Here is a 13126-nt window from a genome sequence, read left to right on the forward strand (position 1 = left end):
AAGTACAAAGTGTAGGTAGTATGTAAAGAAAGTCACTCACTTGCTCACCCTTTTCACACAATGTTGGTCTTTTTTCCACTAATTAACCCACCCTTCCTGCATCCATCCAGCTCTAAGGAACAAGAACTGCATGGGTTTCTCTGATGCACCAAGCAGGTTTTTGCCAATAGACTAAAGGCCGGGGTTTGTAGTATGAATGAGGTGAAGTTGTCCATTATGTTCTTGCTACCTGCTTGTTCAGTTTTCCTCTCCCAAACCACTTAGCTTTTGCAGAGATTTGATTGTATCATTAGAGCTTCCACTGTTTTGGTCCTTCTTTCTTCCTTTTTTTTTTTTTAATAAGATACAGAACATTTCTCATAACCGAATACAAATCTGTGAAAAGCCAGCTTTTCAGAAAATCTCCAGCTCATAGGCCACTGCCCTCTCATTTCCAAGTGCGACTCAAGTCTACACCCAACCAGCTGTCCCACACATGTGCCCATGGCATCACACTCACACAAATCTCCACGAGAATCACAGGCTCCCCCAGAGACATCCTTTTCCTTCAGAGCTTGCTTCCAGCCAGGAGACCTGCACTGCTCCTCAAAGAAAGTCTGGAGGGGGGGTAATGTGAAATGCCAGGGAACTGAAGCCTAGAGGTGGCAGACAACCAGCTCTCTTGTTGATTTCCTGGCATTGGTTTCTATTTCCTGACCACCCAAAATACTCTGTTTTCATCCATCCCAACATGGGAAATAGCAGTTCCAATGTTTGAATGCAGTAATGCCCCTTAAGAGATCAAATATTTTTCTGAAGCATCATGAAAGCAAAGAGCATTAGCAATAGCCATCTGGGCAAAGGTCTAGCTGTCTCCTTGGTGCCAGGTTTACCAGGGCTTGTGTATGAGGAAGGAGAAAGGGGTCAATTTGCTCTGAGCTGGGTTGGCCTGGGGAACTTCCCTCTTTAAATCACACAATCCCTGCTCTGTCCCCAGCTCCGTCTGTGTGGTTTTTAACTGACATTGTGCTATTGAGGCACAGAGATGACTTTTACTCACAAAGTATTCCTGTTCTTTTTGCTCTTGTCACTTTTTCACTGGATTTTGGCAATCAAGGTCAAAGTTGAGAACCAGCACGACTTCCGGGACATGGCCAGCATAGTAGCCATGGCAAAAACCTACGCCACCACCGAGCCATTCATTGACTCCAAGTACGACATCCGAATCCAGAAAATCGGCAGTAACTACAAGGCTTACATGTGAGTGCGTGGCTGTGCTGGAGTGAGACGGGGGGGAGACAGTGCTGTGGATGTGATTCAGTCGGTGTCTGCTCTGGGCAGGAGTAGGAAGCTGACTTAATTTCCTTGAAGAATACCCCTGCTGTTCTCCTCCCACCTCTGAACCCAGATCCCTCATCCACCGACCATCTTCTCCATTACTCACCACCAGCTCATTGTTTCTGGAAAGTAAATCTCTCTCTACCTGTTTCTGAGATTCAGTTAGTTCCCACTAAAACAACTGTGCTCTGCCATCACCTATCACCTCTGCCTCCTATTGTCAAAGGGCTCATCTTTCCCAGCAAAATCCTCCAGCTCCCAGTACCCTCTAATGAGAACTGAACCCACTCCCTTCCCACCTGGGGGAAACAATAAAAAAGACTGAGCCAGCTGCAACTCATGGAGTCCTAGAGTGTCCAACCCATAGCAACACCCTGAACTCTCCCCAGCTGGAGATCACGACACCACACACAAGGGCATGAGGAGCACATGGCACCGGTTATGAATGGCCTTAGCCTGGCCAGCATGCAGGGTTCCCATGGTCATTTTGCATGTGTGCTCCTTGAAGTGTACAAAGGAGGGAAAGGAGAAGGAGAGACATTTCTGTGGGTGCCCCAAAGCTCCTCCCTGCCCCGTGGGGTAGTGAGGGAGGTGGCATGAAGGCAACCCTCAACACTGGTATGTTTAAAAATATTAAAAAGCATTCAGCCAAACTTCAGTAGTTGTCAAGCTCAATTAAAGATGTAACCACATGAGTCAGTAAGACACCTGTTTCTTCTTACTGCAAACGAGTAGATGAGAAAAGCCAAATAGCACAGCTTCTCCAGAAGCTCCTTATCCAGCCACAAAATTCTGGACAAGTAGACAGCTGCAGCAGTACGTTCTTCAGGTCACCAGAAAAAATTCATATGTTACCTAACACCCACAACACTGTGAGTTTTGGGTCCATGTTTACAAACCCCGAGGCCATAGTTCTAGTGAAACATAGTTAAATAAGATAATCAAATGTACACAATCACATATTTTTCAGCTATAGCTGCCTAAAGTTCCCAGTTGGATTCCTAGCACAGAAGTATTTAAGTAAACTAGGTAATGACTGAGTCACATTCTTCATGGGAAGGACTTGTGGGACACTCGGCTACTTCAATGAGAGAAAATTTGTTTTAAATCTGATCGGGTCAACAATTGCACAGTTGCCTAATATTACATTAACATCTCAGGGAGTCTGGCTCAAATTGGCCAAAGGAAGGAAGGTTTAAAATATCAATTAAAATTCCCTATTCCTGCCAACCTACCCAGCCCTGGCTCCAGAGCCTGCTCCCCAGCCTGCCTCTAAGTGAAACAAAGGCCTAGTTAGCCTGACCGTATCCTCTCCCCGTTTATTATTCACACTCACCACGCACTCATCCAGACAGGGATCAGAAATAATACCAGATGATTGAGGAAAGAAAGCAGTCACACTAAGAGCTAATCCCACTTGGGAATATAGCTGCGCAAACAATTGTTTGCTAAATGAAAAATGTTTTCACATGAAAACAGCCATGGACGGGAAACACCTTAATGAGAAATGAAGTTTATTAGCAAAGAAAGCAAGCAGCAAAATTCACTCAGCAACTTGCTAACCCAGAAGGTTGATTTATATTGAGAGCGCCATTTATGGAAGTGAGCTTGGGAAAGCACTATAGTCAGTCCCACTGGGGGCTGTTCCTCCTGTCCCAGCATCAGGCAGAATAGAAGGTTACTTCTATGGTATAAATAAGTCCCTAGTATGTCCAAGGACAGAGGGAAAAGCACCCAAAACATCAGAGCTCTCACTGGTGTCTCAAATAGAAGACTCAAAATCATTAGTCATGCTAGCAAATCTTAAGGCAGTTACAGCATCTGCAGTAGCATCATACTAAGTGAATTACTTTGATCTGTGAGCCATGGAATCTACCCAGTATTTTTACACCTTCACCCACACATATAGACTTTAAAGGCCCCCTTCTTTGTGAGAAAAGGCTGTGTACCAAAATTCTCCAGAATATGTTTACTTTGTACCAAGCATCTGCCAGAGGGAGGATGCTGCAGGGTGACTCATGTGTTCCTCCCCACCCCAGATGTTCAATGCACTTCCTTCCAGCCCGTGACCCAAGGCTTGAGTTCAGTTTCCCATTGACTTCAGTGCAGTGTCTCCACATTTACACTACTAACACCTACTTAGTCCATGCCTTGGGCTAGTCTCAAAACAGCAGATAAGCAGCATGTGATACATGCCTAAAATTCCACCAAATGTATTTGACTGTCATTGTAATACTGGTGAAGAGAAAACACAAATAATGCTCATGTGGCAGTGTAAATCAGGGCAGAAATTATACTTCCACCCTCGCCCCAATTGGGGGCAAACAGAGGGATCATTTCCAGTTAAGACTCATGAAATGTTCACTTTGCATTAAGCCAGCAGCTGCTGACTTTCAGGGGTGGGATATTCCTTGCCATCAGCTCTTAGTAAGAGGGTAATATCCTTTCCTTTCTAGTTTCATGAGTGTGACTTCTGATTTTGTCACCTCAAATGCTGTTCAATATGCTCTGCAGGGGCTACAACTTCAACTGTGTGTAAACTACAGCTACTTTTAGACTGAAATGGCCCAGCTGGGAGATGGTGAGTATAGGATTGCCAACAGCCCATGATCTGCTAGTCTATCCACTTATCCTAAGCAATGCTGAAGGTGTCTTGGTCACAAATCTGCCTGATCTACTGATCTCTAAAACCTTGGGATCCTTTCCTTTAAGATGCTGACTGTACACTGATGCAGCCCCCTGACGTTTAGGATGGTTCGAAGCACTTTGACTTTGAGTCCCTGAGAGAAATGGGGTTTGAGGCAGGGCATCCTTAGGGAAAGATCTTTGTTTTCAGTCGTCTTTTCCAACTCAGGTTGAACACAGAAAGGGAAAGAAAAAAAAAGAAGAAGAATTTGGTGGCACACTTCACACCTGAACTGCTCAGACATGCTTGGAAAAGAGTGATCTTGACAGAGGCTGTGGTGTAGGAATTTGGTGACTGGTCCGGAGGGCTTCAAATGAAGCTTTTCTGTTTAAAAACAGGAAAGTTCCCTAGCAGAAAAGTTAGGGGTACAGCTGAGAGAAATATTTTTCATCTTATGCCCAATATTGGCTGGAGATGGGTAGGTATAAACAAGTCAAACCAATCAGCCCAATGGCCGGAGCAGAGTTCTCATTTTTGGAGCTTTCCCACATCATATTTTCTTGCAAAACTGTATAGCTGTGGTTTGGTTTTCTTAGGCACAATACAGCTGCTTACATTTGGTATGCCAGGTACATTTTCTAAACACTGATATCCAATCATCTTGCCATTAATCAGACTCCAGGAGTTCTCATCAGTACTAATGGGATTTTGGATGCCATCTGCCACTGCAGGGCAATTTTCTGAACCTAAATGTTAATAAAGAATGGTTCTTCCCACTGCAGAACTGAAAAACATAATCCTAAGAATCCCATGCCGAAAGAAAAAGAGAGGCTGAGGGTTGAACACTGACCTTACAGGCCATCAAAGGGCTCATAACAATCAAAGCTTGAGGAGGAATCCATACCTTTGCTTAGAAAACATGGCAGGAAGATGGACGTCGGCTGAAGGGAACAAAGGACAAGAGTCAACTATATGTAAACACAGTTATTCAACACAGTAATCATGTTCCTTTGGCCCCCTTCCTACTCCTTTAAGTATGGGCTACAAAGACCATTTAAATTTCACAGCAACTATACATAACCACTTTAGAAGAGAAATGGTAAAAGGACACCAGGCTGTCCCTCAGCAGAGTGAAGGGGAACCTTAGGTAGTCAACTATAATGATCCAGGTTTACAGTAGGACATCAGTATTACCACTGCTCCACATAGTTTTGCAAGTTCAGAGTCTCTTTTCCACACCATGTTGAAAAAGTGAGAGAACTGGCATGGATGGTTCCTCCAGCCTCATGTTGAAGTGCTGTATCACACCTCATACTCCCCTCCTGAATCTCTACCTAAATATCCTCCAACGTGGAGATGCTCCCTGGATGTATCCTGTCAGCTTGTTGACTTGTCCTAGCTTGTACGCTATGCCAGGGTTATCTGCGCAATGTTGTCACAGCAGGCTGTCCAAGGTCTGCCCTGTGCCTTGACCTTAGGTCAAGAAAAGGAAATTTTTTCACCCCTTGATGGATGATGATGAAACCCAGGATTTGCTAGCAACAGTACCTTTTCTGGAAATTAACCATCAGTTGCAGCTAACGAGACTCCAACCATTTTGCAATTATAAATTCTCCAAGTCCAGACACAGTGAGCCACAGACAGGTCGATGAAAAGTCAGTGAAAAGACGGTATAATCATATTTTCTATGACACCAGTACAATTGAAGTCAAAGTTAGGGAGACCTACAATCTCATAGCTGACATTTGTGAAGCTGCTCAGGCAGATGTTTACCGGGAGAGTTGCTCTTCCATGGATGGAGGATGCAGAACACAAGGATGATTATCCCAGAGAACTTCTTCAGATATTTCAGCTCTCCTGGGACTTATATATAAAGAAAGAAAGTACTCACAGAGTTTGATGTGTGCTCAAGATTCCTTGGAGGTTTCCCTGTCTAACTCCTCATTCAGTCTTTCATGAGTCTGAACAACATATCCGGTATGAGTGTTGTTGAGGCAGGATTTGGAAAGGTTTCTGTGAGGAAGAACCTCACCTCATCCTCTCCTGTACAATCACGGAGCCAAGAATGAGGACTACAGTATGAGGGAGGATGGGGCAGGAGTGTATTTTCATGTTCAGGTTATGGTTTTGGTTTGTTTTCCTAGGAGGACGTCCATCTCTGGAAACTGGAAGGCAAACACAGGTTCCGCGATGCTAGAACAGATTGCAATGACAGAGAGGTAAGGAAGAGGGTTGCAAGACAGTATTAGCTATTCTTGGGTTAGAAGGGAGGAATTGTATTTCAGACTTCAGTTAATTGAGAGAACTGGTAAGTGAGGTCTCCCGGGAGGCTGGATAAAGAAGTTTAAAAGACCGAGTGTTTCCTTAAAAAAATACTAAGGGCACAAAGGCAAACTGTCCTATTTTGGAGAACAGACTGGAAGTACAGCTAGAGACCAACATTGCTAAATCATTAGATCTTTAGTGAATGTAGCCACAGGAAACGAGACCGGCATACTAAGGTCAAGCACACGAGCACAAACATGTAGGGATAAAATCAGAAAGGTCACAGCACAAAACAAGAAGTAACAAGAAGTTATTCTAAGTACATTACTAATGAGAGGCAGACACAGAAAAGTGTTTTTCTTCTGCTCAACAGAGGGAAAAAATCTATCAGCTGAAGTGTTGAAAGTGCTTTTTTGCATTAGTCTCCCAAAAGTGGATAGTGTTTTAGCTAAGGTCTTCTCACTGCTGAACAGAGCAGAAGGAATTGCCTCATGCATCTTACAGACTAAAATTTGCAGATGGTACTTCCATATATTGAAATCACTGTGATACTTGCTAATATTGCCGCTGCATGACATTGTTGACTCATGGTAACTTATGCTTAGCTGTAACTCCCAAACCCTATTCTGCAGAACTGCTGTCAAGTCACTTGTTCTCCATCCTATTTCTTTAAGTAGATTATTCATAGATTTATAGAATCCATAGATTATGTGTAGGCACTCATCCCTAGTGAATCTAAGGTTTTTTTAGATTATACCTCCAATTTGTCAGGATCATGTTTAATTCTGACTTTGTCCAGGTTTGGGCACCACATTTGAAGAAAGATAGCAATGATCTGGAGAGCGCCCAAAGGACAATGAAGGAAATGCTCAGAGGAGAAAATATAATCAGCCTATGAGAAAGGAACACAACAATTGCTTATGTAGTTTTCTTCCTTTTTCAGTTAGCAGACCACTGATATTTTTCCAGTAGAGGTGTAGACTCATGCATAATGAATCTATGCCTGCAGTGCAGAGGTTCACTTTCCTTCATTAGCTGTCACAGAGCTGGTAGAAGTTGTCCGCAAGCTGAACACCATTTCATCCTGAAGATGAAAAAACTTAAAGGGCAAAAGCTCTTCAAATATGTAAAAGGCTGCTAATAGGGCATTACTCAATCTTTATATTAATAGTACAATACTGTAAGAAATAATGGGCTTAAATTATAGCAGAAAAGGTTCATTTGAACATTTCTTATACTTCCTAACAGTAAGGATAGCATAGCACAGAAATGGATTGCCTGGAGGAGATGGGGAATCTCTGTCCTCTTTCAGACCAGATTACAGAAATGTCTCCTTTTTGGGGTACCAGAGTTGTGCAGGTGATCATCTAAGGTCCCTTCTGCACCTTTAATTCTGTGAAACAGGGAAACCAAGCCAAGCTCCAAATCAGATGCTGAAGGTGACTCTGTAAGACCCTAATAGGACTGTGGGAACTGGACATTATTATGCATCCTGGTTGTTTATAACACAGCTGAAGCTAGAGACACAAAGGGTAGACATTCCCTTATTGCAGTGTTGTAGGACTAAAACCCAGATTCCTGCCAGCCTGCCCTGCTGCATTTTGAAGGGTCATTTTATAGATGTAGACCACAATTCACCACTCTAGCGTTATCCAGCCACAAATGCAACAAATCCCGTAGAAATCTGTGGGTCATCAGTGCATGCAACAAAGCAGGAGTGTAGTAGGATGAGTAGGAGCAACCTGAAGTACCTACTGTACTGAACTGTAGCCCAAAGGATCCACATGTTCAGACAATACTAGGCAAAATGGCAGTAAATCCTCTGCAAATGCTACCCCTGATGCGTATGCATAAATACGCTTTTCTGTCCCATAGCACTGCTATTCCACCTCAGCAGCCCTGCCGCCTCCCAGTGCTCACCTAGGGCCAGCAACATCGAAGACATGTATCTTTCGGGGTTTCTGGCAGGGGCAACAATTCCCTGAGCCTGGCTGCTGAACCCAGACACCTAGAGACGTCCGTCAGGAAGAGAGGTGGTTCCCATGATGGTGCCCCTGGGTGTGGGGCCACAGCAGTGCAGGAGGGGGGCTGGCAGTGCCTCCTGCCTGGCTCATGGGGTCCATAGTTCTCCTCCTCCTTATGCTACTGACTCCTCCTCAGGTGCTCTCTTCCTCAGGGGGGCTGGGGTGAACGTGCTTGGTCTCCTCATTAGGGATAAGAGAGCACTGGTAGTCATATAAGCCATACTCTTGCTTCTTCCCGCAGACGTTGTGTTCGCACAAGTTGATCATTATACTGTCAAGCTATGGGGACTCTGGCTGGCTTCAAGGACATAAACTTGTCCTTTGGCCAGAACAGCTCTTTTCCCAGTCCCTGTAGGGTCTGCAAAATGTCAGTGTTTTCATGAGACTGTGGCCTTCCCTCCCCTCCCCGCATCTTGTCATAGTCCTGCTTACAGATCTGCTGTTCTGAGATTATTATTTTTATTGAAATGGTCGTGACTGCGGCACAGCTGCACAGGAAATAAAACCAGGCCGCCTCATTCCCTCCTCATTTCCACAGCAGGGGGATGCAGTCCCCCCATAACATGCCTCTTGTCATTCTCTCTCCTCCTCTGACACCAGGATAGCTAAGAGGGCACCCGCCAGGCCTGGCCCCTGTTCATACCAGTTCATGTTCCCGTTCTGGGACGGCTAGAGAAAAGGGATACAGCCTGTAGCTCTCCCTCTGACAAAGCAGTGCCTGGTCTGTGTGATGGGACTGCCTGGCTAGGAGCAACACCCAGGGGATAGAAGGGAGGCAGGAGACTGTAAAAGGATGAAATTGAAAGAGTAAATTGTAAAAAGCAGGAGCCGCTGGGTTACAGATCAGGGAGGGGATGGCTACTCCCTGCTAAATTCTGCACTCACTTTCCGATCCTATTCCAGCCCCAACGTGCAGGACATCTTATCAGGAAAAAGCTGCCTGCATAATGGAGGGCTTTCAGGCAAAGCCAATACAAATGCCAAGGGACCAACACTACTGGGAGATTAAATGAGCTAAATATTTATAGCTTGGCTAAATGACAACCAACTGGAGATCTGATATAAATACCAAGGAGGGAAAGAAACATTTTAAGGTGGCTTTGAGGGCAGGATTGAAACAATCTGAAATGAAGGGAAACTTTAGGCAAGATTTTTTTTTTTGCTCCATCTCCTGAGCAAGAGAGGGAGGCAATGACCCAGCAAAGCATATGAAGTATGCCTTGTGATAAAAAGGGCTCCAGAATTGATTTGTGCTCCTATGGGCAGCAGGATGGGTGGCTGTATTTCGTGGACTCCGATGACAGCTAATCCTAGACCATGCCTCTGTGGTTTCTGCAGGTACAGACTCTGGGCAGACGCCTGCGCGGAAATGTTTGGAGGTCTTGACATCTGCGCTGTCAAAGCTGTCCACAGCAAAGATGGAAAAGACTATATCATTGAGGTGAGAGCATGGGGAACCTGAATGCAAGTCTCCTTTGGGAAGTGTATCTGCAAGCACGCTCCCTCGGAGTTCACGTGCACCAATGTGCTCGCTTACCCCTGTGTGCATGGTCCAGCAGTCACTGCTCCTTGGTGCCCACCTGTTTCTTTCAAGCTGTGGCCCACTGATATGCAAGAAACTGATTTAGAGTCCCAGCTAAACTGGCAGATATGCAGCAAGGTGTCAGGGTTGAAGTGCCTTCATTTCTCAGTGTGGACTATGAAAGGAAACGGAGAGCCACACACCGCTTGGCCACCTCAGCTTTCCAGCTGATAAATCCCCACAGTGAAGAACCTTACTGGCATGGGACAGATGTGAAGCTGCCTTCTTATTGAGCACACAACAGCCTGCAAGAGTTGCTGGCAGCATCCAAAGCTTGGTGTGTCTCAGTGCACCAGTGCCCCAGTACCATCCTTCCTAGGCTAAGCACTTGCAAAGCCAGGGTATCTCTCATAGCTGCTAGTAGGGATCAACAGCGTCATGAATAGACATGCCCATATTCAGCCCAACCTGAATTCAGGTGCCAGATGATGCTAGCATATTAGTCATGTTAATATCCTCCCATTACCCACACAGAGGTCCAGCAGGTGATTCAGTCCATTAAAAATCTCAGTTTCTCTCTGAAAGAACCTGTCTTTCTCCAATCACTTTAAAGGGAACCTCAGTAACAAAAATCCTAGCTGCATCTAATTTAAAAGAGTAAAATAAATGGTGAGAGTGTAGCAAAAAGGCCCATAAGTAGCAGGAACAATTTAATTAAAAAAATAGGTATATTTTCTAAAACCTTTTGCCCGGACAGCATTCACTACAATAACAGACCAGCAAGACAAAGCACCACAGAGTTACTATGGGCAGTGTGGACTACAAGCTTTTGTGTTCAGAGCTGGACAGACTGTGGCTCTGAGAGCTGAAGTTCAACATGCTCCTGGCCAGGCCAGGAGGCAGACGTGGGAGTGGGGTAGATAGCACACTCAGGTCATCCTAACAGGGCAGAGAAGGAAAAGCTGGCCAGAAAATCAAAGTGGAAACTTAAGAGACGCTCTGGGGGAGAGAAAATCTGGCAAGTAAGCAAGTGCCTCTGTCACTATGTGACTCAAGGAGGCACAGCATCTGACCTGCTGTAAACTCCACGAACACAGGCCAGCCAAGGAAGATGAGCAGAGCCAGCCTATGGCTTCATGCAGGGGTGCTGACACACTGGAAAGCTATGTGTGGGAGAGCAGTCCCACCCGCTGAGGGTTGGGATGTTGATGAGAACCACATGAGCCCTCCAGCGACTGCGCATTCCTGCATTATGTATCTGCTCTCCGGGGAGCAGTGACCTGTCAAAGGCCATGTGATATAAGCACGCTGCCAGCATGAAACGCTGGCGAGCCTCCGTCTTTCCTGAAGTGATGGGACCATGGCTGATGGGTCTGCTCCTGTATGCAGTTCATCAGCACCTAGAGAAGCATCCCCCAGAGCAGACTGTCTCCCTGCCACGCACTTTTATACCTCTATGCACATGTAGCTGAGAAAGGAAGGGCAAAAAAGCAGTCTTGCTAGGGACGACTGTAAGGACATTTGGACTGTGTCCATACATGGTCAGACGTGAGATGTGGATTTCATATCCCTGCATCTATTCTTGCGTATAAGCCGACGTACATGCACACATGGCTAATTCTGTGCTTAAGGATTAGATGCTTCTGTCTGGGTATACCTCTGGGTTTTCACATCTGCCCCTGTGTGTGACTGACTGGATGAAAAGCACATCCATATGCTAACAGCTTGCACACAGAGAGAGAAATGCACACTAATACTCCTCTCTGAGATCAAGGTAAAAAGCAATGGATCTAGTATGATACAAATCAGAAGAAACACATCAGCTTCAGATGGATCATGCTGAATTATCCCAGTGGAGAATCTGATTGAACAGGCCTGATGTACCAACAACTAGCAGGCATTCAGATGCCAGGCTGATGGACATTGTCGGGAAAGGAGTAGAGCAGTGCAATACAAAGAGCAGAACAAAGCCAAACAGGCACCTTTTCTACTTTATGCATATCTGAGGGAGATGCTGACAAGTAATTAATTGCCTCCAGCCTACTTCCTGGGGTACTTTTCTTGGTCTGAAACTGATCCTTTATTTTGTTTTTTTCTTTTGATAGTGGGAGAAAAAAGTTATTTGACAGTGCGACAGTTGTATTTTTCTTGGTGAGAAGGAACAGTGTGCTGTGACATTTTACAAGAAAGCACGCCTAAATGGGCTGAACAAATAAGGAATTTGCACAATGCAATTGCAGGCAGTAATTAATTTTCACAGTGCAAAGCAGTTCTCTAGGAAAGATTCGCAGAGGTAGTGATGGGCAGTTCTATGAACCGAGATTTATCACAGGGGTTTGTTGCAAACAGAATCAGATTAAGACAGATGAGTTATCAGGACAGCACAAGAGTAATCTTGCACCCATGGTATTTGCTGTTACTTGAACTTCACCTTCTTTTCTTTTCCCATGGCAAACAGCAGAATCTAGTATGTTTCTGCCCTTCAAAGCACTAGCACACTTAAGCACCATTTTCATGGCTCATATTGAAAACTTTGAAGAAATCAGTAGATTTCTTCAAAGTTTCATTTTATTAAAACAGCCGTGAATTTAACGGGAAATGTTGGTACTTCTTTTTCTCTGCTATAAAGAACTTTGTCACTCTAAGGGAGTATTCAGCATGAATAGTCAGCACTTGATCAGAAGGTCAGAACCTCAAAATAGTGCAAGTTGGGTACCACTGTTAGCAGCCAGACTCTCAAAAGAGCTCAGCAGCGTGTATGGTTTAATAAACCCCCCCTCCCTTTTTTTGGTAATCTAACCCTTTTCCACATCTCTGCTATGCTGACAAATACAGAGCGAGTGGAAGGCAAGTAAAATGATCCATGGGATTTATTCTTCCTCCTGGACCAGCTAAGCCCTACCTGCCATACAGCTAAGCTGTGTTACTAGACATGCTCCTTGCTGCCCTGCAAGAAGCCCTGCCCATCCCTTCAGCACTGCCGTATCGTTTCTTTTGATATGTCTAATCATCTGTTTCCTTCCTTCCTTCCTTCCTTCCATAAAAATCACCTAACACCCCACTCTTGCACATCAGAGCATGGAATAACAAGTCCAGCCTTCAGGCCTCAGCGTCAGATAGGCGCAGGGGGAGGAACGAGATGGGGTTTTCCTGAGTCTCTTCTCAGCCCGGCCGCTTTCTGCTCCCCACCCCCCCCCCGTACACCTTATCAGGCAACAGCAGCTGCATCAGGAGCAGCCACTGACCTTGGGCAGCTACAAAGGCCGGGTCCATATGTGCCGATGTCTTCTTGTCTTGCCCAGCTGTTCTCTGATCTCCCCAGGAAAAGATGAGTGCAGCCTGTCTGTGATTCACATATTCCTTCCAGCCGTT

The 13126-nt window shown here is 45.2% G+C and overlaps 1 protein-coding gene across 2 annotated transcripts in view; it reads left to right on the forward strand.

Moving 5' to 3' along the window:
- Positions 1-13126, forward strand: part of SYN3 (synapsin III) — a 208747-nt gene that overhangs the window by 179153 nt on the left and 16468 nt on the right. For both annotated transcript variants that reach the window (XM_076338922.1, XM_076338931.1), the window contains 3 exons: positions 1097-1239; positions 6088-6162; positions 9571-9673. In XM_076338922.1, coding sequence (XP_076195037.1) covers positions 1097-1239; positions 6088-6162; positions 9571-9673 — 321 coding nt within the window. The remainder of the gene's footprint in view (positions 1-1096; positions 1240-6087; positions 6163-9570; positions 9674-13126) is intronic.

The sequence above is a fragment of the Aptenodytes patagonicus genome, chromosome 1, assembly GCF_965638725.1.
Source record: "Aptenodytes patagonicus chromosome 1, bAptPat1.pri.cur, whole genome shotgun sequence".
In the NCBI taxonomy this organism is placed as follows: Eukaryota; Metazoa; Chordata; class Aves; order Sphenisciformes; family Spheniscidae; genus Aptenodytes; species Aptenodytes patagonicus.